General features: G+C 37.9%; 1 protein-coding gene across 1 annotated transcript in view; it reads left to right on the top strand.

Annotated features, from left to right (window-relative positions):
* Nucleotides 1-27,558, top strand: part of LOC128737115 (cytoplasmic tRNA 2-thiolation protein 1) — a 28,445-nt gene extending 887 nt beyond the window's left edge. The window contains exon 2 of the mRNA XM_053831679.1: nt 26,537-27,558. Coding sequence (XP_053687654.1) covers nt 26,537-27,523 — 987 coding nt within the window. The 3' untranslated portion in view covers nt 27,524-27,558. The remainder of the gene's footprint in view (nt 1-26,536) is intronic.
* Nucleotides 27,559-27,894: the final 336 nt, after the last annotated feature.

Raw genomic sequence — 27,894 nt, 5'->3', positions numbered from 1 at the left:
TGTTTGCGCCAGCAGATTTCTGTGCAGATCAAACAGAGCAAATACGCAAAAAAAGTACGCTCGCAAAGTGAGGCAGTTCATTTAACAGGAAGCTGAAAGCCATTTTAATTTTTTTAAACACGTTTTAATACAGGCATTATTATTAATTCAAAATAATTAATACAAATTACTGCGGTATGAAAAAATTCAATTTATATACACTGAAGTCGCTTTTTACGAGATTTTTTACGCGACTATTTTCACGCGGTTTTCGGAATTTACGCGGTTTTCAGAATTTACGCGGTTTTCGGAATTTACGCGGTTTTGATTTACGCGGGACGTATCCTTCGCGTAAAAAGCGACTTGAGTGTAAATTCAATTTCTACATTTAGTGATGTCCGATAATTTCTCGATTAGTCGATTACAGCATGAAATAATCGAATACTGCCGACACGAGTAATTCATTAAGCGAATAGTTTAAATAAGATTAAAAAAATGAGAATAATCCCCATTAATCGTTCATAATCGAAAGATTAGTCGAATAATTTAACGAAATATTCGAATATTTATAGTCGAATACTACTAGCTAGTGTTCGACATCGGAACGAAAATTGAAGTCCGGGTTCCGGTCCGGTCCGGTTAAAAGGCGGCACGAACTTTGTTATTCCGATTATAAAGACTAATGATCCGGTCCGATTTGGCTCTGTTCACCCTTCTTCTTATTATTACCGCCATCCCGATTGAATATTCCATGTTACACTCTGCACCACTGTAGCCTCCACATATTATTTTAAGAATAACTTCGTTTGCCGAACAACAGCTCCCGAATGCGCCACAGTTTAAGTGACCAAAATCATGTTTTGCATTTCATTTTGAGAATTATTGCCCGTTTCTTTGGTAACAAAACGCGCTGCTCACTTTTTTGATAGCTTGGAATCGTCGCAGAAAGAATCTGCTTGGCTGTATGTAAGTTATAAGTATATATTATGCTTGTCTAGCACGTAAGCTATTGATTTACTTGATAAAATAAACGATATTTGCCCCCGCGACGATTCTGGCGATGGTTTCGCCCGCGACGGTTTTAATTCATCGCGTACGAAAGGGTGGAAAATTGATAATAAAATTCATGTAGGGGTAATAGGGGCATAATGAGCATACGGGGCAAAATGGGCCATCGTTCGTTTGGGCATATTGGGCAATCAATTTCGCTAATTTGATTAATGAACTTGTTGATAATGTTCTTAATAAGCATCTCAACAAAAATCACGTCCAAATTCGTTGACATGTCTGAGATATTGAGAAAAAGCTCGAGCCGATTCAGGATTGTAAAAATACTATAAGAATTGCAACCCACAAAATAAGCTCTATAGCCATTTGTTGCGTGCTATGGACTTCTCCACTCCATGTAAGGTTACTATTACCATATATGAACAATTACTTTGTATAATTGAGATATTTTTTTTGTTTTATCGCATTATTATAATTATTTTTGATTAGCATAGCTGTAAGGGGCATAATGAGCATGCCTGGCAATGTATTTGTACATAACCAATAAAGGCTGGAAAGTATAGTTACTATATATATAGTTCGGCGGATAGAAAACCAGGCGAATTGGCATCCCTGATTTATGAAATTAAATTTGAAATTATGGTGAAATGTGCAGGTTTTTACGAAAAATAATCACTGGCGGGTGTTGAAAATGACTAGTTCTATGAAAATAAAGTGTGTTTTTTTAACATTACTCCTGCATTTTGGATTTTGAAAAGCTTTTGGCTCCGCTTTTGACGTTTATTTGGCTCCCGATTTTCTATCCGCCGAACTATATATATAGTAATAACGGTTGTACAACATTTTCCCGAAAACCGTTTCCCCGAAACCCAGTTCCCCGAAGGATATTTTCCCGAAGCCTATTTCCCCGAATGAACTGTTTTCCCGAATGTACCACTTTCCCGAAAACCATTTCCCCGAATGTACTACTTCCCCGAATACCATTTCCCCGAATATAATACTTCCCCGAAAACCATTTCCCCGAATATACTACTTCCCCGAAAACCGTTTGCCCGAATGTACCATTTCCCCGAAAAGTAACGTTTTATATTTCGAGGTCACAAATTATATAGGTGTTGAAGCTAGGCACATCAGAGATCAGAGTATTAGGCATTACTGATCCGAGGCGCGCAAATTCCGTTCGGCTAATTGGGCTCCTAGTTCCGTGCAAATGGTATTAAAGTCAACAATATCTGTGAACAAAACATGCACATTTCCTTCAACAATGTTTGAATGCTTGAGAGTATACGTTCAAACATTTTTGTCGAAAATGTTCTGTATCTTCCGCTAGGAAACCGCCACCTTTAGACCAAGCGTATGAAATTAGGCGTCGCACGCAATTGCGGCACCTCACGGACTCAACGAATGGTTGTCCGACTTTCTCTAGAAAACTAAACACCAGAAAATAAAATACCGAAGGATATTCCCCAGAAAGAATCATTCTCCAGAAAACCAATGTTCAAAAAATGCTAAATTCCAGAAAACCAATTCCAAGCATCAAATTCCAGAGAACTGATTCTCAGAAAGTACTATTTACCAGAAAGCTATTGGCAAGAAAGAACCAATATCTAGAAAAATATTTAACAACGAGTAACCCAAAGTTAAAAATAAATGGAGCGTTCATTTATTTAAAGGAATTAACTTACATCAGGAAACAAAACTAAATTATTCTGCAGTAGGTATTATTATAATTATTAATATCTTTTCTTCCAACCACATCTTCATCTACTATCTTACAGTTTATTAAGTATCTCTCTTTTCTGGATTTTTCGCGCCTCGTCTAATTACCGCATTTGCCCGCATTTTCGACTTTCCCTGAAAATTATTTTCTCGGATAAACGAATGTTGTTAAAATCAATGTTACGAGTACAATGAGTTACGCTTATTACAAGATGTGGCACCTAACTATTTTGTCGTGCTAGTAGCAAACGTTTCCTAGATGATTCAGGGCGAGACGGCCGTAGGCCGCGAGTGTTCGCCGGCGACCCGCCGTCGGAAGCGCCGGCCACTGCGGGGGGGCAGCCCCGCCGCAGAAACCACCTCTATTTAGGTGCATGTGTTTTCCTAGGTTTACCGACTAGTAGGGGTTATCCTTTAGTTGAGTCCGAACGAGCGATAGCGAGTAAGGACAGCATATAACCAACAATTAAGTAGACCGAAGGCTGCGAATGTTTTGACATACAGTCGATATTTCCCTACTGCAAGAGTTAAATTCTCTGACTGAAGATGAAAGAAGGAAGCAGTCACCAGCGACTTTGCTGGCCTAGACCGTAATTGAAGAAGATGTGCGCCGTCTGATGAGCGGTATCAAATATCAATAGCAAAATGCGAGAATATCTTTGAAATAATTGCGAATTTTGTTTCAGTTTTTCATGAAATATAATGTCATTACCTTTAATTGACCTTTACACAGTGTTTCGAGTGAAAGTATGGTAAAAAAGGGTTGTAATTATTATTGGAGCATTGCTTTTTGCACCCTTAAGGCCTAGCGCCCTTAGCGGTGGCTAGTCTGACAACCGCACGCTACGGCACTGACCTTACCTACATGATCCGAAAACGATTTTTACGTTGGAAATCATACCAAGGGACCTAAGAAGGTCAAAGTTCTGCGTCTGTTCACGAAGAATGATCCATCTATTCACCAAGAAAAATGATAGCCAATCCACCGTTGGATGTAGCAGACTTTCGCACGCACAAATTTGTGAATTTCCGCATACCCAGTCGTAGTAACTAATTTTCAGTTGATTCCGCACGAGCAGCAGTTATTTTATCAGCAAGAATATGTGAAAACTGGTTTTGTTTTGAGGTGTTAAATAGTATGTTACATGTTCCGTCAAAATTCATTGACGTTTCAATTGTTTCAGCTTTATGTGTTTTTCTACTTTTTGATTTGCAGCCTTCTGTGGTACTCAACCCCAGTTTTTAAATTTTAAACTTATCAGATTTGCAGCATAAAACTGCTTCACCTATTCTATAATGCTGCGCAGGGGAAGTAATGGCTTATTTTTAAAAACATGCTTTCCGAAGAAGCGGCATTCGAGAAATTGGTTTTTATAAACTGTATTTTGGGAATCTAGTACCTACATTCAGAAAAGTATTTTTCAGAAAAACTTCATTCGGGGAAAATATTTCCCCGTATGTCTTATAATCTTACATATATTTCTACTTTGAAGATACTGGGAATAAAATTTTGGGTGAGACCAGACATACACTTGACAACTGGCTTGCAATGCAATGTAACATGAATTTTACTCGTGGAAATCAGGTTTTCGGGGAAATGATACCTTCGGGAAAATGTTTTTCGGGGAATTGGTACATTCGGGGAAATATTATTCGGGGAATTAGTACATTCGGGGAAATATCTTTCGGGAAATTAGTACATTCGGGGAAATATACTTCGGGGAATTATTACATTCGGGGAAATATCTTTCGGGAAAAGAGTTTTCGGGGAATTGATACATTCGGGGAAATATCTTTCGGGGAGACGGGCTTCGGGGAAATGGTTTTCGGGGAATTGTTATACAATCGTAATAACTATACAGGAAAGTAATATAAACATAAAAATGACACAGTCAAGTATAATGTTGCGTAATTGTAAGCAACAATCAACCCGAAAATAGTGCTTACAGAGCAAAAGTTGTGTCTTTCATCTATGCCACTTCAACTGCCATGTTGCCTATGTTGTTCAACTGAAAAAAAAATCGGTAAATAGAAACAATCATTAAACAACCGCTGAATGAAATCAAAATAGTCACCATTTCTCTTTTCTTCTATATGATATAATCTTTTATGTTATTTTCCAGTAAAAACTGGCTAAAATGATAAGTTTAACTAACGTGCCCATATTGCCCCGTATGGTGGCCCATTATGCCCCGTATGGGTTTTGAACGAAGCAAAAAGTATCATTTTTTAAACATTTAAATTTGATGGCTGTTCATAGTCAAGCAATATTCTAACATTGTTAATTTATCAAAGACATGTCAAATCGTAAGTTTATGGCAATTATTAGAATTTTGATTACGCGCTACATGTTTTATGAAGCGTTTTGCTTAGGTGGCCCATATTGCCCCTACCACCCCTACAAACAAAACTAATGGTCTTCAGTGTTACCGGGTCGATAGACCATTTTCCCGCTGCCCAGAGGTTGATTTCCCGCTGAAATTCCGCTGTCTAGAGTTTACTTCCCGCTAGAAATCCCGCTGAATAAAAATTTATATTCTTTCGTTTCTGGATCAGAATGAAGAATAAAGTTTATTTATCCTTATAAGGCTTGCATTTGAAAATAGATGATCTACTGAAGCTGAGAGTTTAGAGCTAAATGAAAATTGTGCAACTTTTCTGCATTCATGTTGACGAACTTTTTGGTTTCAACAGCAGGAAAATTCCGGAAGTGAAAGAAGACAAATTTTTAAAAGAATTTTTGGCAATTTCTTATTTTGGAATTCCAGTGAAATGCCTTAAGAGAATCTTTGACGTTTAAAAAAGAAAAGGAGATTTTCTGACACGAAAAATCTCGAAGAGATTAATAATCTCGAGTAGATTAAAAGTCTCTTGCTTTTTTAAACGTCAAAGATTTTCAAAGAAGGCATTTAATCGGATTTTCAAAATAAGAAAACTTTGAAAATCTCTTCGCAAGTGTTTTGTTTGAAATTTGGCGGCAGTACAATGTTGTGAAACATTTTGGTTATTGTAGATGAATTCAAAGGTTACAAAAAACTAAGTTGGATGATTTTTCAACGCCTAATAGGGAGAAATTACAGAAAAGCTCTCGATGCCATCTAGCGGAAAACAAAAAAAGAACTTCATTTTTTCTTTCCACAGACATTATAATTTTCTTTCTCTTTAGTTGCTCGAAATGCGGAAAAAGATAAGATAATTATTGGTAAAGAAGGAGATTCTAAGAATTTCTTTTCTTAAAGAGATTTTTGGGAAATTTTCTTAAAGCGAATTCGGCTGCAGGTGTGAGAAAAAGAAATATTTTCTTGTTATTGCTTATATAATTTATTACGTTTAATACGAAATTTCGTGCACGGACAAAACTTATAAGATTAAGGAGTCTAAAAACACGTACTGAAATTTCGAAAGAAGCCTTCCGAACAAATTTTTTTCTGTGTCCAGCTATGTAAAAACCATGAAAATTTCAGCATTGCTGGAAAATTCATTTAATTGTTTAATATGGTGGTTTTCGGTGACAATAGAAGAAATGTTTCCAATATTTATTTATAAGATACACAAAAATAAAAAATATCTGTAAAGCGCATCGGCTCTTTGTTCGCACTGATATTTTGTTCAAGCAGCAATCTTCACGCCTCCACAGCAAAGCAAAGCTTAGATGCTACATTCTGTTATCAAAACTTGACCTTCTATGTTTATGCGACAGAGTTTGCAACCAGCTGTTAGAGTTAGAGTTGAAGAGTGTGGAGCTAGTGTTACGATCCTATCTCTCAGCCTCTCCCAGCCAAGATTTTAGCATACACTCAAAAAAATATAAACGTATATGCTATTGGGATACACTAATAAAACGGTGCAATAGATTATACCCGTTACAATTTATTATGCTACAGATACAAAGTATTATTTTCTATGCATCAAATTGACAAGACGTTTAACCATGATCCTTATGTGTGCCACATATAACGCAAATATGCTTTACTTTTATTTCGGATTACTTAACATCTCATATCACCTATCACACAAATATTTACATTTTAATGGGTATCAAAATTAATATTACGTTTCCGTGCATTTAAATACAAACAGAATTTAATATTATAAATTATGAATTGCAACGTAATATTCAATTATTAAAATGATAAAATGTAAGTTGATAATTCATTTGCTGTATGTAATATTACATTGGATGTGATATTAAATTATATTAAAAAATAAGAATATAATTTAATAAAATATAATTATTAAATATTATTTTTTTCTTTATTTTTGAGATATTATCAATAAATTAATATATAATTTAATAAAATATAATTAAAAACATAATTTATAACAAGGCCACTCCAAAGGTCCATATTGGTGGGCTGCAATCTTTTAATCAAAGCACTGCGATGAAGCTGGCCACTTTAGCTTTGATGTCCTGTTATCGTAGGGACCTGCTGAAGATTGTGCGGAGAACGTAGTGGGCAACTTTATACGAGATGTGCAGGACGTCTTTGGCGGAAATGATACCATTGCCTTCGATTTTCCCGAAGTATCACCACATAGTACCATTAGAGTTGTATTATAAGACTGTGTGAGAAAAAAGAGATCAAAAACATATATTTTCCTTCAGGAGATAAAATTACTTACACAGTCCGCCCTGCGAACGGCTGGATTTGGTGCCCAAGCCGCCTGATGATGAAACTTGTGATAGGATTTGCTGCTAAAGTCATTAAACGACGGTTGATTCTTAATTTGCGATGCTACCGTGTTAGATTGGTATACATTCTCCCATTTTCATCATGTACGTGTACTTTTTGGTCCTCTAGGACAGCTGTTCCCAAATAGGGGTTCGCCAAAACTTTAGTTCGCTACAGAATAGTATAGGGAAACCCGTCAGGGGGTACGCGAACTGAAAAAAGGTTGGGAACCGCTGCTCTAGGATGTTTTTCTGTACGTTCGTCAACGTGAAGTGCATTTTTGGTGCGCACACAATCAATTTTGCTGACAAATGTTAAATTTGTTTGGTTGGCACCTGTTAGCACAACGAATTGGTAATTCTATTATCTGCGGTAACGTTCCGGGAGTCCTTCAAATGTCCATGCCTGGATTACATTACTTATCCACAGCACTATAGCACTGAAGAATTGCCTGCAAGAAACATCACTTGAATCCAGAAAATGACAAAAGAATCAACAGCCATTACGCTGAAAGCAGCAAGAACAAACCGGAAAGTCGCAGAGCACCACGAACAAAAAATGAATTTTGATTAGTTATTTTTAAATAATAATTACCTAAATCAACCTACCAGCCCGAATGAGGTTGCTGATTGATACAAGAGATGTTTTACGGACAATCCGAAACCGAAATATTGGCGAGGATGTATTTTATTTACAACGCGGGGAAAAACGGAAAAGCACTGACTGCACTCGCGCTGCGCGGTACAATGACGTTTTCGGTAACCCTTTGAAAAATGTGGCGACCAAATTCAGTAGAAATGGTACCAAATGAATTGGATTAGTGGCGATAATACATTCCATAGATGCCACACATAAAATCAATGTGTTTTAAACTATTGCACAGATTTGTAATGATTTGCTAATAATAGTTATAAGTTTAGTCAATTAAACTTTATGCCTTCATGTAAAATGCTTTTTAATACCATAGGCATTTAACTAATATGTTATATGGCAATTGATTATTATTTGAACAAAAGAAATAACGGTAATTTGTTTACCAAATGCATTCTATAAAATGAACTATTAACATGTGTTTTATAGTGAAAATAAGTGAAAGTTATAGTGATGTACTTATAGGATACATATTTGTTTTGTTTACGTTTAATATTCATTATTGCATATAATGTAAAAACCAATGTAAATAAGTCGTAATATTTTTCCGGAATGCTTTGAATGTTCCGTGCATTATTGATTTCAAGAAAAAAAATAATAATTGATGTGTTATGGGAATCATGATTCAAAAGTATAAGGGCGATGCTTTAAATTTATATGTAGTAGGATTACGGATTAAGTAATTTGTCGGTATAAAACATCCCAAATCTTTCACATGAAACAGATTACACGTTGTAACATGAATAAAACGTTTCGAATTTTTTGAGTGTACGACAAATGGTTTATTAGATAAGCATTGTGCACTGAAGTCGCTTTTTACGCGGTTTTTTTACGCGACTATTTTTACGCGAATTTCGGAATTTACGCGGTTTTTTTTACGCGAATTTCGGAATTTACGCAATTTTTACGCATATTTCGGAATTTACGCGGTTTTTTTACGCGATTTTCGGAATTTACACGGATGTGCTCAAAACGTCTATTTTTTCGCGTAGTGTTGAAATCCTTTCTGTAGAAAGTTTTTTTTACACGAAATTTTGGTTTTTTTACGCGAATTTTGGAATTTACGCGGTTTTGATTTACGCGGGACGTATCCTTCGCGTAAAAAGCGACTTGAGTGTACCTTGAGGCTAACTGGGAGGCTTCTCGCCTACCAAATATCGCCAAATCGAGATCCCGCTGAGTCATTTAGCATCGAGAAACTCGAAATCTTTAATTTAAATCGCTGGTTCTCAAAAGAATTAGCAATAACAGACAACAGCAGCATAACTATTTACGGTACGACCAATAACTGTGGTAAAATTATCATGAAAAGGAATTACATATCCAGATTTTATAAAAGTAATTTATTTCAAATGTCTGTTGATCACAGAATAATCTGTGCGTGCGGCAACACTGACAGACACAGCTGCATCGTTGCTAGATAATTTGTTTCAGATGGCGACTCTCTAAGGCTCTCTAGTAGTCACTGCTTTCGCACTGCAATCCACGTGTTTTACCATTTTAGATCGTATCCTGATATTGCAATCCACATGAAATTAAAGTGTAAGTTTTTATAAATATTTCACTGGTTTTACACGTTTAATCAAAGAGTAACTCTTATGAAATGTCATTCTATTTGAAATTCCGGTGGCTTTCACGATGAGCTGATGTGAATAACAGGTCATCTCAAAGTCTTTTACCCATGGTTTTATCACAGACTAACAGACGTAGCACTGAAGCCTTATTCCATCGCCAATAGAAACGATCACTACAAATTTTCACTTAAGCCAAGACTCAAACAACAATCGCTGCGCGAGAACGCCGCTCGCTTGCGCTGGCGCTGTTGTCAGATAATATACAAGTAATTTAATAGCATTGCTAAATTTATAGCAACCTACTCTGGCGTAGCGCGATGACTGCACCAGGTGATGCTAGTGTTTTTTCCAAATTTTAGGGGTGTCCATGAAACGATGTTTTGTTAAAAAATTTGGTCGAAGTGTTACGTCTGTTAGTCTGTGGTTTAACCATTGAATATGATTCAATGTGTTATTCTTAGACTGATAAAAATAGACACGGCGTTACCAAAAGATCTTACACATGAATTTCAACGTGCAAATATATTGATAACACGGGAATGACACTTCCAATACCAACCTATACAAAAATCAGAGGGGTTGTGTACAAGACACGACCGCATATATAGGTGACGCAGGACTACGTAAGTCTCTTTGTAGTGATAGTAGCATGTATTCATGCTTGTAATCATTCGATTCTGCATGTATACATGCTATATGCAACATATATACATGCTATGTATGCAGCGTTGCCAACCTTCCAGATTTGTCTGGATTTTCCAGACTTTTTGATGCCTAATCAGACCAAATGGCAGCCAGATTTTTTCAGACATTTTTATTCTCGTTTACCAGATTTTCGTAAAAACCGGTTGGTGACGCTGTATGTATGTAACATTTATCAAGGTAGTAACATTGCATACGTTCAATTCTCAAAAGATTTCAGAGTTATTTCTATGTGCATTTGGAAACAATTGAACAAAATCAAGAACACAAACTATTACTTTCCTGCTACCTTACTGAAATTAAAGATTGTTTTTATTATCCATGGTTTCCCACGTTGAAAGGATTTTACCAATTCAATCCTATTTTATCAACAGCACATCTTTTCACTACACTTCTAATGAAACGGCAAGCCTGCGTATTCATACAGTCATATTGTTTTTGTATGCCAGAAGGGCATTGGGTTAAAAGGCCACTGCGTCAGTCTTAATGATCGTCTTTTGTGGCAGTACAGAGTCATATTATAACCGAACACTACAGCTGTAGCACATTTTTCCAACCCAGATATCAAATTCGCCGAGGTTTAATCGTCACGCAGTAAAGAATTTGCGATCTGTTGGGACAATGAACTTGTGTCATTTTTTCTGGCACTCTTCCCTAACACAGACATCAGATTGGACTAGGTTTAATCGCGTTCGTAAGAAATCTGTTGGAACGAGGGGGCTTTGTCACTCTCTCTGGCGTACTTCCCAAGCAAGGACATCAAAATGGTCTAGGTTGAACCGCGGTGTTAAGAAATCTTGTTGAAATGAGGAAACTTTGTCACTTCTTTTGGCTTACTTCCCAAGCACAGATATCAAACTGGTATAGGTTTAGATCATCGTAAAGAATCTTCCAACCAATCACGAAGCGAGAATTCTGTTAAAACATAGGTTCATTATTTTCAATTTTTCAATAGTTCAACATCAAGAATCCATACTTTTTTCATTTGGGTCAATTCTTAGAAGATTTTCCGATCGATTGGTGTAAGAATATTGAAAATCGATCGGAAAACCGCTGAGCTATTAGCGCTCAAAACCTTTCATTTTTCGTGACGCCCGCATTTTTTCATTTTTTGGAATGACACCCTATCTCAAAACTTGCCGTAAGACGTAGTCCTACGTCAAAAAACGTAGCCAACATAGAGCGGGCCCAAGCTGACAACTTCATAAATGGACTCAAGCTGACAACCGAGTCGGATGTATAAATTGTTAAATTTCGTTAGTTTTAGTTCGATTTTAGTCAAGGTTTTAGCATCACATAGCCAATTTCAGGCAGACAATTAATGCGAAATACATGAAACTGTGAAAATGGTTAGATAAATTCGTTTTGTGGAATCGCTTTGCGTTTGCCGCCTTTTTCATGTGAGCAACGAAAATGTGACGTCATATCAGCCCCCTGATTGATAATAATGTTTCAAATATCAATCATTCGGGTGTCAAAAGTGTTTTCCTTCAATTTAACGTGAAATGAAATATTTCATATGGAAAACACGTTAAACAACCATGCTTTTCCAACAAACCTTCAATAAACATGGTAGTCACTGCTTTAGCACCGCAAATCCACGTGTTTTGCCATTAGATTATATCCTGTTGCAATCCACATGAAATTAGGATGTAAATAAGTTTTTAGAAATATTTCACTGGTTTTACACGTTTAATCAAAGGGTAAGGCCGTTCCTAACGCAAAGTTTCAATTATGTTATAAACTGCTCGGTCATTTCTATGATTTGCAACTGTCAAAAATAAAACTGCATCATGTCATACGCAATGCATGTTTTAAATACTTCGGCACCCACGCCGACTTTTATGTGTGTGTGTTAACATAAACTTTGTTTTACTTTCCCCGCGATCTCACTTTCCAGTTTTGCAATTAATTTTTGGTCGATGATGAAGCAGCGTTTCTTGGTTCAATTTCTGTAAGTTAATGTCAGAAAGCGGCATTTTCCATACATATTCTGTTTAAAGTTTTGTGGCAGTATTTCTGGGTTATTAACAATCCCGTATAAGCGACTGTTTCATTAAAGCCGCAACGACAGATCGCGCGCAATAATGGGAGCTTTGTTTATATTTGCCTGTTTACTACACTGAAGTCGCTTTTTACGTGGTTTGTTTTTTACGCGACTATTTTTACGCGAATTTCGGAATTTACGCGGTTTTTTTACGCGAATTTCGGAATTTACGCGGTTTTGATTTACACGAGACGTATCCTTCGTGTAAAAAGTGACTTGAGTGTATTTACTTTCAGGAATCGCATACGTTACAATCAATCATGAATAGCAGTTGATTCTGTTTTAGCAAGTCGTCTAACGCCCGTGGCCTTTGTTCTCATAGTTCTTTGTAATTTGTCGGGCCTAGTGGAAAATGCCTCGGACACGCGAGCAAGGACAACATATCATAATTCAAATTTCACTCAATAATTTTCGCACCGTAGAAAAAAAAATTTGGTTTCAAAAACCCTCACATGTCAAATTTGGTTCCATTTGCTTGATTAGTTCTCGATGCGGAGTCTCTAACCATCTAACCTTCCCTGGCCCCAAAAACCCGTGCACATAAATTTTCTAATTTTCCACACCAATCGGTTCAGTAGTAAGGTCAAGCTCTTTTAAATACGGGTTATGTTCAAAATCGATGTCTCGGTTACCACCCAGTTAACTTCAAGGTACGATGCTGGTCTAACAAGCCAATGTCGTATGTTTGAATCTCAGCTAGCTGGTGCTAAAAGATAGAATTAGTAGAATTTTTGCACTGGCCCCGTAACTGTCCTGTACTCTAACAGCCGGCCGCGAAGTCTGTCGATAGATAAGGGTCAAGTCTTAGAAAGACGTTAAAGCCCAAGACTTTGCCTTTTTGAAATCTCGGTTGTGCGGTCAGTCAACGATACGGTAGACTCCATAGAGCACTGCTAGTGTACAGAGACCGGTCCCAAATTCACTGTCTTTAAGCATAAGCATAAGCATAGGATACCGCCCGTGTGCTGCTACTCCGTTATTGACCAGAACCGATGAAAATTGCAAAATGATGGCTGGAAAGAGCATACTTGGGACAGCACGCTATTCCTCATTGTGCAACCTTATCAGGTCCCTGCATGCTGATCAATACCGACGCCGGCCACGTCCGAATGCGGGTCCTGGTGGGATGGGAAGGAATGTTAGTCCAATACTTGTTGCTACTAAAGACCAGGGAATCCTCTGCATCTTCACAAGTATTTCGGGAAAGGAATTGTTGTTAGTAGATGGGGGGAGTTATATGAGACTAACCTGACTATTCAAAAAATTTCTGTAAAGCCAGTAATTACGAAAATTAAGATACCTTTAAAAAATACCTCTTAATAAATTTAATATAATGCCATTGGTGCTCATATACAACCATAATTTGATAATTTATATCTAAAAATATTATGCACATGCGAGATTTAAAGTGACTCGAAAACCTCGTGACAAATTTGAATTTATTATACCTGAAAACAAAAATCAGGCATAATGAAACAAAGCCCATATAGTTCCTAAGTTGATAAGCATTTCCTCCTATCAACGCTAATATGCAGAGATATAGCGCCCTACACGCTTTCCGGTCCCAAATTCACTGTCTTTAAAAGAAAAACCCAAAAAAGTGATACACAGCGACAGACTTGCCTTGCAATATTAACGGGTTATGAGCAGTCATTAATTTTTCATCAGAAATGTCAATTTCGGAAGCAGTTTTTAGGTCCAAAACAGGGGTTTTGTTTTCAAAAATGTATTCATTGCATTCTTCTTGTCAATCTGAACACAGTGAATATATTTTCATGAACTGAATTTTTATTTCAAACCAAAAAACTGCTTTTGACAATAATGACTCATTTCACCTTAATGCAATGTGATGCTGCAAAGTTATGTATTTAATGTGCGAAAGAACTTCATCCTTCCGTGGATTAACAAAGGCTCCCATACAAAAATAACAAGAAGCTCTGAAAACTAAATGAAAGTTTCAAAACATTTTTCTTATTTTCACTTTTTGACAATACATAACCTGTCATTTGGGATGACATGTTGCCCACATACTGACAAAAATATTTAAAACAGAGTTATATCCGTGTTTCAGATTCGGTCAAAAGTAGAACAGAACTGTCGAGCAGTTGTAAATACCAATGTTGCTATTCATCGATAAAAGTACTGATTCGGTTCGAAACACACTCAAAGGTGATTCCATAACGTCAAATTCTCTGGCAATGCTTTTCTAGCTGAGAATTATTTAATGAGAGTGAGAGAAAAGCGAATTACCACTCACTCTTTTTCATGCAATGATTTGATCGCTAGTGATGTTAATCCAAAACGAATACCTCGCATTTTACTCATCGCGATGAGTAGCTATGATTTATCAATTTTGGAAAACAGGCAAAAGCGCTATCGGATATTGAATTATACCGTCAAAAAAACTTGTACCTAACACTTATGTTGGTTTTTGGGTTTTTTAGTTCGACTATTAGCACCTGAGGTACTTGGAATATACATTTTTGCGACAGAATACATAAATGCGCTTCAAAACATTAACGTTCTTCTACACCCAGAAGACTTTTAATCTCATAAAATTATTTTAACATGTTATTCATAATTTTTCTACATTCACGTTTAGTGCAGCATAAATCTTTTTTTCGTGACAATGACAAGCACCAGCAACGTTTGCAAATGTTTACAATATACAAGCGATTTTTCAGACTTGTTGGCAGGATCAAATTTTGAACAGTGGCCGACGATATTTTTACTATCAACCTTCATCGTTAGTCACACAAGAAGATGTATTATTTTTCATAGCTTCGAACCTTCTAGCCACCAAATAATAATAATAATATTGCACCAGGTTTGCATTTTATTAAAACTAAATCTTGAAACCATTTTGTTTGTCCGTGTGCCGCTTGAAGTTACACATACTTGTGTATGGCGTCGCAAGTATATGTTGACGTTTGGCAAGTTACTAATTATTATATGTGGTACGAATATCGTTTTATTTTTGAACGAGCAATATTTTGTTTTGTAATTTGCCAAAAAATATGCTTGTTTACGTTTCATCGCAAAATACATTCTTGGTTGGATGACAGCAAGTAACGATGATTAGCGATGAGTGTGAGACAGAGATACCGAGCGAGTATTTGCGAGCGTAATCCATTCATATTTTGCTCATCAGTTTTTGCGTCGGCGATTCATCGCGAGCAATCAGGATACGATCGAGTTGCCAGTTGATAAAATTCAAATCGCTGACGAGCAGGTGATGAGCCTTCATCGTGATGAGAATTTGCAACATTGGCTAAATACGTTCCAAAAATGAGCTCGAAAAGTAGAACTGCAACTCAGCATTGCGAATGACCAGTTTTAGTTCTAGTTATAAAATAGACCAGCCCATACAAAATACAACAGCGTTGGGAACGGACTAACTCTTATGAAAAGTCATTCTATTTGAAATTCACGTGGTCTTCAAGATGACTTGATGTGAATATCAGATCATCTCAAAGTGTTTTACCCATGGTTTTGCAATTGAATATGATTCATGTATTATTCCTATGGAACTGTAGTGATTAGCACCAGGAGAATATCTACACACTTAACAAAAAGCACCGAATTCGGTAAAATTTTACCGAAATCTAAACAGCTGAACGTTCGGTAAAATTGTATGGCCAGCCAAGAAGAAATGGAATTAAATCATTGGAGACCAGCATTGATCCGGGGTGGTTCGTGTTGTTTCAAACAGTCGTCATCGTTCAACTCGATCATGAATTACTCGTCGCCAGGTGTCTCAGAGATGTCGCAAGTCGATTTGGACCTGGTCCAGCTATATCACACGTAGGACCCCTCTGTTTTGAGTCCCGATGGGGTTGTTGAATAGAAGTGATTTCCTGTCCTGTTAGAAGTGTGTGCGGTCCACTGTGACTTATCAATTTTTGCTAGATAACGATAGTAATCTTCCTTAGCAGTGTCTGTTGTTCGTTATTCATACGCTTCTCCGCTTTCAGCTTGTACTCCGGCAAGTGTCGTCCGCAGCAGCTTCCTCTCGAACATAGCAAAGGCGCGTATGTTCTCCGTGAGCATCGCCAAATCCATAAAAACTACCGGTCTAATGAGCGGTTTGTACATTGTTGGCTTCGTACGGCGGCTTGTGATCATAGTGTTTTGTGAAGGCTCGATTTCCTGCTTGAATGCGCTGGATCTGCTTACTAGTGCTGTTATCCGCGGCCACCAGCGATCCCAAATACACGAACTCATCTACCACTTCAGGTCCGCCTTCGTCAACGATTACCGTCCGTGAAAAGCGCACGTTCATCTGCTTTGAGTCTCTACCATTAGGTCTGTGACGCATTTATTTCCAGCCCAATTCTCATTGCCTTCACTTTTAGCTTTGCGTAGAAGTACTCCGCCGTTGCAGTTTACGGCTATAATATTGAAGTCATCTGCGTAGTTAAGGAATTGACTACTTCTACTGAAAATCGAGCTTCTCGTTTCGATACTCGCTTCACGGATCCCACCTCAAGAGTGATGTAAAAGCATACAGGATAAGCAATCAACTCGTCTCGATCCTCACCGCATGTCGAAAAGATCGAGATTCGAACATATAACATACCTCGAAGGGTACGATTGGGGGTTTAAGTTTTAACATCTATTTTCTTTGGAGGAACGCTCAATTGAAACCAAAATGGCTTTTGATTGAAAATAATTCCAAATCCTCACGGTTAGGCTATATCAGATTTTTTTTTGCATGACCTTCCTAGGAAAATTTTCTAACTATGCCCCTTGATACGTCTTGATGGCATGTATCATGACTCGTAACTGATAAAAGGGTGACCACACTCGGGAAATGGGGAAAAATGTTGCGAGTTTGAACTTGTCGGAAATTTGGCGAAAATTGGTCTTAACGAAAATTTATTAATTCTGAATTCCATTCTGAGACAAATGAATCTGTACACCCAGAATGAAATCTGCGTACCAGGAATTACTAGACAACTTTGATCTGTAGATCTGTGTTCTTTTAGAAAGATTTGAAATTAAAAGTGGGTAATAAAAAACAAAGTCCTTGTGGTACAAAAAAAACAAAGCCTTGTGTTAAATTCTGCTTTCGGACCGACGAACCGACATGACATCTCTTACATTTTCCTATGAAAACTTGTATCCGAAATGGTAAATCAAAATACGTTGAGCTTTACTGCAATATGCACAACGAATCGCTGTTTAGCTTGAAAAAGTAGAGAATAGGTTTGGCAGAATTTTAGTTTAGATACCTGACCGACAGTAAAAAATAAAATAAAAAACGCACAAGTGAATGAACAAAGAGTTAATTATCTGTTTGTAGAATATTCAAACAATTACCGGATTTTTTTGATATTTATACATGCATACATGGTTTAAAAAAGCCTTGGGTTTAAACGTCTTTCTAAGACTTGACCCTTATTTACCGACAGACTTCGCAGCCGGCTGTTAGACTACAGGACAATTACGAAACTAGTGTAAAAAAACTACTGACTCCATCTAGCAGCATCGCCTAGCCGAGATTCGAACCTGCGACGACTGACTTGTTAGACCAGCATCGTACCTCGAAGCTAACTGGGCGATTACATGGTTTAAACACTTTCAGGGTTTTCAAAAGTACATAGTTTTCCGCCTCAAAATAATAAATATGTTCATGAAACTCTTCTTCACTTCATTTTTTTGCGTTTTTCAGAATATACTTACAATTTTTGTGAACAAATCTTTTATTTATAACTATTTTTGAAATGAATGAACGTTGAAACATAAGAATTTTGTATAAATGATGAATCTGTCTCTCGTACGCGTAGCGCACGTTAGAAATTTCCCAAAAAGGATATGGACTAGGGCGGTCTAACCGGTAGTACCGAAACAGGCCAAATTTTGAATACCAATATACTGGTTGTAAAAGGGCAAAAAATGTGTATTTTCCTTCTTTCGGGCATTTAATTAAAACTCCGCTTCAAAAATATGTCTAATTGAAAGCACAGCTTGTAATTAGTGCTGAAGAGATTTTTAAAATTGAATGGATTATTTAAAGAAATCTAATTAAATTGGAGTGTAATGCGAAATTACAACGAGCGATGAAAAGTTTGCAGCAGTCCATCAAATAACTGTAGCACTTGAATTTGTTTTGGCTGCCTTGAAGCATCTTCGCTGGGAATTTGGCTCAATGTATGAGGTGGACATAATGCTGCCATTCATGTTGGAACAACTTGCTATTCAATTATCGTTTTCGAATTTTTCAAAGCTGTCAGAATTGAGGGAAAACAATCGAAATACGACGACTAAAGAAACTGACTAAAGAAATGACAAGTAACTCATTTTCGGTACGTCGAAACCAAGTGCGCATGAATCTCGATGAAAACTTCTGAATCTTTTGCTCGCGGAGTATCAGTCGATGAACGCGGGAGAAAATATTTACTGCAAGCAAACGGCAACAAATATCATCGTATCATTACGAAATCGATCCGTGCTGTCTAAAGGAAAACGCCAGGCAATCAAGTTTGTGGCGTACAGTTAATAAAGTCACCTAAATGTTGAGCTCGAAAAAAATATTGTTAGAACTTTTTCGAGCAACATTGAACAGAGTCACGCACAACAATCATCGTTGAGCAAATTAGATTTAATGATGACAGGAGGCCGCGAGTGACTGAGCTTTGATGTCATTTTTTTAGTCAGTTTCTTTAACGACGGGAAACGCAATATAAACCCCTCCCATGGGTAGGTGATTTGACGCGTACTTCGGCTAAACGACCTAAAAATCTTAGTTCCGCATTATAACGTGGGCGGCTTGCCCGCGAGTTATCTTCCGTTCGCCAGAGCTCTTCAGGCCGTTTAAGACGAGTGGCTTAAGCGCCACCTCTGAAAGAGGACCACTCGCTCGGTTAAGGTTGCCCGGCACGAAACCTAACCTCAGGGCAGGTTGTGGAAAATGGGTCCCGAATCGCGCAAAGGAACGGTTGATTTGCACACCTGGAACGTTAATCTACCCGCGTCCAGATGGTGCCACTATTACCTTCAGCGAAGACAAGGCGGTCGTTGTTCAAACCGGTTCAAAGAAGACAGAACCTATAAGTAGAATGTTATCATCACCGGCAAAGATCTCCCTATCCTTCTCTCCTTCTCGCTTCAGAGTAATAGTGTGGCTGCTTCCCGCCAGCCAAGCGGAGTAAAAAAACAAAGTGAAATTCAAAATATCGGACGCGAATGTGAGAAATGTTCTCAGGGGCGACTTATAACAGGGAGTATCGAGGGTTACAGATAAAATACCGCTATACAATCAACAACGTGGGTTTATTCAATTCGGTCTTCTTTATCGACGTCTCCAGTTCTATTAATAGACCTAACTCTGGTTATCTCTTTCCCCCCTTTCCTACAGTGCGGTCTCTGTCGGCTCGTTCTGGTGATAGTCGCAGAACGGCACAAAGGTCTACTCGTTTGTTTTCGAGCTCGTTCTTCGAGCGGTAAGATTTGAAAAGGCGTGTGTGTGGATTCTAAGTTTTACGTGCACGTTTGTTTACTCACGGTACCGATCAGCTGCTTTTTGGCTGTAACCGATGACAAGCACGGCGTCGGCCGTTGCAATGATGGCGTCGTCGCGATGGCGCCGAACAAGATCTGCGTTGGCGTCGAACAGCGTCGTTCGGAAACGTGATGCTACGATGGCGGCGCGGCAGTGTTGAGCCGTTGCACTAGCGATGGTTGAGCGTTGCCAGAAAAAAGCGAAGCGCGTGGTTTGCTTAGCGCTGCTTTTCGATGCCGTCGTGAAGTGGTGGTACCGCTTAGGCGTCGCTAGAAGCGGGTTGGCAGAAAGCGGTCGCAGCAAAAGAAAATCTGACAAAAGAAGCCGTCGATCGGCTGTCGACGCCTTTGAGTATTTTTACCATCACACACCTTTTTTAAATTATCTTACCTTCTTGTCTGTCACGCAACACACGAAAAATCGTCCGTAGACGAAGGACCGCACTGCCTAAGCTTTCGACCGCACTAGCTAATACTCCTACCTAATCAGCAAAAGAGGAACTTTGTTATAAATCGACCGTTAAACTTTCTCACATTTGAATCAAACTTACAAAATAACGCACGCGTAACTACTAAAATACCACTAGTCTCTTCCACGATCTGGATCGAAATGAAAGGGCAGAAATTTGGAAATCCTCAGATAAAATAGTAGGCATTCAAATTCTTTTCACGGAAGTACGTTTTCTTTAGAAAACGACTCTTCAACGTTCGTGTCTTTCTAAAGGTTTAGTGGTATCATCCCGTTCTTTCGCGTGTCGGTTCAATCGCGCTTCCCTTCTTTTGCACGATTCGGCTTTGGTGAGACGGAAACAGTGGATAAGTTTTTGAAAAGCGCTGAATTTTGAACGCGACGGAGATATTTAAATACAAGCGTCGGACTAAACGTGATTTCTGCAGTTTTGAACAGTGAGCGTGAGTGGCGTATGATGCGTAAAAATTGTAGAATGATGACCATGCTACATCATCCCCCACTAACTGTACAAAAATTTGATTAAAATTGGAACAATTTTAATCAAATTTTTGTAGGGTTACATTTTACGTAGTTTATCCAGGCTATGGTACTATGAAATCTCTACAGTAGATGGCAAGCTTCCCCAACCCCAATTCTCAAAAAAATTTCGAAAGGTACTAAAGTAACAACTGGAATTATTTACTTATCCGGTATCATTTCCGAACACCTGTACAACAATTCGTAAAATACTTAAACTTATGGGTCTTCGAATCATGATCACATCAGAATGAATTCCGACCAAACGATCATGTACGTTCTCCACATTAAATTCTCAAAACTTGTGAATCCTGACCACCGATCCTCCCAGAATAAATTCCGAGATCCTGATCGTGTTCATTTTTCATGGTGAGACGGAAACAGTGGATAAGTTTTTGAAAAGCGCTGAATTTTGAACGCGACGGAGATATTTAAATACAAGCGTCGGACTAAACGTGATTTCTGCAGTTTTGAACAGTGAGCGTGAGTGGCGTATGATGCGTAAAAATTGTAGAATGATGACCATGCTACAGCATGTAGAATGTAATATAGTTTAAGTTGGATATATGTGTAGTATGTAGTATTGCATAATTTACCTTTACCTGTAGCATGTGTCTCGTAAAGCGGAATGGAGCGAAATCGAACGGATTTGATTTTAAATTCAATCCGTTTGGGCCGAAGCACCGGGAGGGCTTACTCAGTTCCCTAGATGAATTGCTGGTATGCACAGAAATTTCTCTAGAAAACTGAAACCAAATCCTACCCACCATTCATGAGATTTTGACTTACTCATGAAAATTAAAATTTATCGCTAGTTAGAACGAACGAGTGTTCAAAAATGATGTGATGTCTTTATTTGCGTAATCGAGACATTTTCTATGAGATTGCCATAGAATTTGTGGCTGTTATGCGATTATGGACAGCACAGCACTGAAAAATATACACACACATACATGTATACATGTGTATGCATGTATGAGTGTGCATGGGTGTATAGGTACGAATAAATATATGTTTGAGTGTTCTATGATGAGTCGGAAATTCTTTTTATACCCATGCTGCCAAACTACAATTATTAATGGGCAGGAAGTTATAGTCAGTAGCTGTGTTTCCTGTGTCAGTTTCCTATGTTATTACTATTATTACTAATATTGCTATCGTTACTGTTACTGTCACCTCTATTGTATTGTTTTGGATGTAATTAACTATAATTATTTTTTTCTTATTTCCCTCCTTATTAGAATGATTTGCATGTTTTGTGACTAACCGCGTTAACGGTATTCAACTAACAACATAAAATGATCATGAATGACGCTGTTTGTCTCCCAAGGGCCCTCCTAATGCTGATGAGCCTCTGTCGGAGAGTCCATCAAGTCGAACGGTGGCAACTCACCGGCGGCCTGCTCCTCTCCATTCTTGCGGCTGTTGTCGCGGTCGGACTTAGTGGATCTCTCGAAAAGCTTTATAGCCTCGATATATATTTTGTTCTGTCCATTGCCCAATGCTGGCAGACTTCAACTGAAATTCCATTTCTAACTAAATCTTTTTAGAGTTAAAACTTCTTCAAGTAAAAACAGGTATTCGATTCTCTGGCTGATTCAAGCGATAGCGAAGGGCTGTCCTCAATATACCATCATTCCCACTTCCTAAAATGGGGTCATAGTACATAATATATGGCCATGGTATGAGTTAACATCTTATTAAGTCTTGCTTCAGTGACAGCTTACACTTAAGACTTAACACGGCATATATACATATCTCCAAGTGAAATTCTTTTTGATCTACCTCATCCCTTCTTAGTTACAGAATCATTTCAATTGACCACGGTCTGAAGAGCATACCGACAAATCGGTTGACTACCGCTACAAATATGCAATTAATGCCACCGGGAATAATACGAGCGAGTACCAGTCCCCATTATATCGCATCTGCTCTATTTTTCGGAAGTTCAAGTAGTTTTTCGATAGTTCTGAGCGATAATATTGCTCTTGAATAATATTCCGCACAAAATATTCGAAAATTTACGCCATCAGCTACAATACTGCAAAGATGGTAGATAAAGAGGCGGCTGTGGCTTTTAATGAGCATAGGTTGTTGAACAGCGCTGGGTCAATCGTGATGACATGGGTATTTGGGAGATGAGTAGCGTCCAGCCTAGCGAGTAGTTAGTCGGTAGTAGCATAGGTGATGGAATTCTCGTGATATTACTAACTCGAAAATTGCGATCAACATGTTGACTAAAAATTTCTTCTTTTCTTTTCTTTTCTTTTCTTTCTCTGCCTGATCTCTATCGCTTCTTCTCACGGCAACAATGTTGTCGTGAGGGGAGGCAAGAGATCAGCCACAGATGATTGCACTGGTGACAACGATGAAGAGGACGGCCGGCGTGGAGCCTGCTTTAGGTTTAATTAAGATTGACTACGAACAAGATGAGGAAACAAACAAAGGAAGGAGAAAACAAGATAAGTACAAGCCATCTTATGCTATATTGACCAAGCACACAATTATAACGAGCTAAGTTCTGTCACTCTTCTTCCGCCCATTAATCCATAATCACCAACACATTATGGCGCTAGCGTAATCCGCACGGATTCTTTTATCATTATCACAACCACCTTATCTCAGCCCTGGACAGACTTGGCTCTAACTGCCCCACCTTGTGCTGCAAACAGAAACAGAAACAGAATACGGGAAACGCAATATAAACATAGTTGAAGCAGCATTTCACATTACTCAAGCATCTCTTTTGAAAATGCGGTGAGAAAAACTTACTAAATATATTTCTATTTTACATAATTTAATCAAATCCCGCCAAGCATCAAATGGGACAAAAGTGCAATTCAATTAGTGTATTAGCAAGTGCACTAATTTCATAAATTCAAACTACGAACTTTTGTCTCGCGGTCAACGCACTTTTTCCGTGCTAATTTGGCAAAAGTGCGATTCGGCACCCGATCAGAAAAATGATAAATTTTAATACTATTGCTCCAGATGATTTATAGCTGAATGTGAAGATGTTGAGTTGTTACATCAATATTAAATATAGTTTACTGTTGTGCTTCATTTCATGAAAATTGAAAACAACTTCAAATGTCGCACTTATGCCCCATCTTACTCTAATGGATAATCACGAAGAAAATCGTAGGAAAGTTTTACGAAAAATAAAAATGCCCACTAGCGTGGCAAAAGTTCGTTTGAATCCAATTCATAATTACCAACGCATTATTTACTTGCCCATGAGGGGTTAGTCCCGACGTAGTGGTTAGCATTCACGCCGAGGACCTGGGTTCAAATCCCAACCCCGCAGAAGTCACGAATGACCCAAGCTGGTTAAAGTGACTATAATCTAACAAAAAAAAACTTGTCCATGAATCGCACTTTTGCTCCGCCCGTGAATCGCATTTTTGCCCTACAAGACGTTTTAAGGGGTTTGATCAAATTATGGAAATAGAAATATATTTTGAGAATTTCTCTCACCGCATTTTTAAAAAAGGTGTTTGAGCGATACGAAACGCTGCTGCAATGTTTCAACAAGCAATAGCCTTCATATCAACAGGAGCCGTATTTGCCATATAACGAAATATTACATCAAAACCGCTCCAAAGTAACATTTACACTTAATTCAGCAATTATGCTTCATAAACAACAAATGTTTACGATAAATTGAAGCTATCTCATGAAATAGCTACTGCAGTATTCGACTATTCATACTAATGTTGTCAAATTACGCGCAATCTGCACTGATAAACCATTGAATCACACTTTTGCCCCTCTTTACTCTATACATATTCACAAATATGCAGTTAATTAAAGCAAAATTCATTAATACACGAGAAAAAATTGGAAAACTTCTTTTAGTACTACAATATTTTATGTCTAAAGCTTGCCACTCACTAAAGAAGGCTACAAGTCCTAGCCAAAACGGCTTGTAGTCTTCTTTAGTGAGTGGCAAGCGACTTTACATAATAATTTATTATTATTATTCAAAACTCATTAAGTCATTCATATTTCCGTTATATTGCATGCAGCACATCTCAAAAATATTAAAATATTTGGTACTCTTGTGCGCACTAAACAAGCGTATTTGTATAGCTATTGCGTCAATTTTCTTATGATTTATACTCTTTTCATTTTAAAAGGGCATATCTCCAAAACCGTGCCTACGATTTTTTTAAATTTCACCCAAATATAGTGGTAAGTGCTACAAATCGGCTGGTGTACTCAGATTTCATGGAGAATTTTTTTTTGATAAAAACGCTATTTGGAGCACCGTGACATAGCGGTATGTTGTGCAGATGGTGTTACCACAGAGAACAGACATCCATTCAGGAACAAATTTTTCGGGAATTGGATAAAATTTCAAGTTAAAATCACCTAATATGCTAGCCTCCCAACCACTATAGTCACAGAGAACAGACATCCATTCAGGAACAAATTTATCGGGAATTCTTGGATAAAATTTCAAATTAAAATCACCTAATATGCTAGCGTCGCCACCACTATAGTTTCCCAACTAAATGATTCTTTTGATTTGCACACTGACAACCTTTGGCTCCTCTGGCGCTAGTATATATGAACTATAAGCGTTATGCTAGCGCCAGAAGCCAGCTGTTGTGAGTTTAGTGTAGAATTTTATGCGCCGTTAGCGACATCATCACTATAGTTTTCCAACTAATATGACATAAGTTTTATCCAAGTGGGGACCTTTCGCTTGGATGCCTGTTCTCTGTGCTATAGTTTCCCAACTAAATGATTCTTTTGATTTGTACACTGACAACCTTTGGCTCCTCTGGCGCTAGTACATATAGACTGTGAGCGTTATGCTAGCGCCAGAAGCTAGCTGTTGTGAGTTTAGTGGAGAATTTTATGCGCCTTTAGCGACATCATCACTATAGTTTCCCAACTAATTTGACATAAGTTTTATCCAAGAGGGGACCTTTCGCTTGGATGTCTGTTCTCTGTGGTGTTACCACAGACAAACAGACATAACACTCGTTTTCCATTCATCGTACCGATAAAACCGTCATTTCAAATTTGGGCTTAGTTGGGAATGTCTCCGTTTTGGTCAAAGTGGCGCTTTTTGACGAAAGAAGGGGAATTCCCCATAAAAAATACTTGCTACTTCGAGGAACACCCATATTGCTATTTGATATTTGGGAATGTCGATCATAGATGGTGCTAGTGTTCAGGCTAAATGTGAGGTACGATAATTTTTGTTGATTTTTCTTCCAAGAGTTATGTCTGTTTGTCTGTGGTGTTACTGTTTAACATATTTTGATTCAAATTTTCGGACACAAGTTTTTTAAGGAAAATGTAGGAAATTAGTTAAAGGAAATTAGTACTATGATATAATGCATGTGGTTACTTGGGTCTTCAGTTTCCGCTTCATTATCGCCCAATACACCTCTGTTGGACGAAACTGGGGACAATTTGGCGAATTCAATTCTTTTGGGACTTTTGGGATGAACTGGATTCAATTTGTCTTGTATCAGCATGCTATGCAGATCTGGCCAAAACGTAACTGGTTTACCATGGGTCTTATTGAATGGCAAAATCTGTTTGTAGGGGCACTCCTTTTGGTTGACTCACAAAAATGACGCTCACACCGTCACAAAAACGCTGGCGTGAAATTTCGTAGTCGCGAATAGCATTGAAAATCTCAATATTCTCTAATACATTTTTGGTTTTACAGCGTCCGAAGACTGGAGATGCCCTATGCAAAGAATGTTTTTATCTGGCCTTTGAAACCGAGATACATAACACTATTCAGCAGAATGCCTTATTTAAGCCAGGAAGCAAAGTTGCTATTGCTGCAAGTGGAGGAAAAGATAGTACAGTATTAGCTTATGTATTAAAAACCTTAAATGAACGATACAATTACAAGCTCGATTTAGTACTACTCTCAATAGACGAAGGCATCACAGGCTATCGAGATGATAGCCTCGAAACAGTACAACGCAACCGTGATGATTATGGAATGAACTTAAAAATTCTATCTTATAAAAAGCTTTACAACTGGACAATGGATGAAATCGTTACGAAAATAGGCCGCACTAATAACTGTACTTTTTGTGGAGTATTTAGACGACAAGCACTGGATAGAGGTGCCAGTTTATTGAATGTAGACTGTATTGCTACTGGTCATAATGCAGATGATATAGCTGAAACCGTATTGATGAACATTCTTCGAGGTGATACGGCACGATTACGCAGATGTTGTAGTATTAAAACTGGTGGAGATATTGCAGATTCAATTTCTCGTGTGAAACCACTTAAATATACATATGAAAAGGAAATCGTTATGTATGCACACTTTAAAAAGTTGATTTATTTCTCAACAGAATGTGTGTATGCACCGAACGCATACAGAGGACATGCAAGAGCCTTTTTAAAAGACTTAGAAAAAGTCAAATCATCAACAATAATGGATATAATACACTCTGGAGAACAACTGATGTTCAAAACCTCTATTAAGAAGCCGTGTAAAGGGATTTGTAATCGATGTGGATTTATATCATCTCAGCAACCATGCAAAGCATGTTCGCTATTAGAAGGTTTGAATCGGGGATTACCTAAATTAGGAATGGGTAAAATATCGAAAGCAAATAGAATGATCGCAAATCAAGATGTTCAGAACGGATTAGTTTTAAAGTCTAATTATATTAAAAATGATTGGTAAATATGAGTTAGCGTGTACGTTTTTCGTACGTATACTATCACATCACTGAAAATTGAAAATACTCAACCTGCAGTTCGAAAGCGCTCGATTCTCCTGGTGCAATGACATCTTCTACGGTGATCCAAACAGAGCTGCCACAAATACAGATATTTGTGCATGCATAAATTTGGGACCCATCAATTATTTCAGTTGCTGTGATTTCTGGCTCTACTAATGTAGAGTCCATAGACTATTTATGTTATTTAAAAGATTAGATCGAGAAAATTAAATACTCCGGAGAAAACGGTAGGGTCCCAAAGTTATGCATGCACAAATATCTGTATTTATGGCAGCTCTGGATCCAAATCCTGATCTTAAGGCACAGAGAACAG

The sequence above is a fragment of the Sabethes cyaneus genome, chromosome 2 (assembly GCF_943734655.1).
Source record: "Sabethes cyaneus chromosome 2, idSabCyanKW18_F2, whole genome shotgun sequence".
NCBI lineage: Eukaryota > Metazoa > Arthropoda > Insecta > Diptera > Culicidae > Sabethes > Sabethes cyaneus.
The sequence above is the reverse complement of the archived record's forward strand: the minus strand, read 5'-3'. Positions and strand labels throughout refer to the sequence as shown.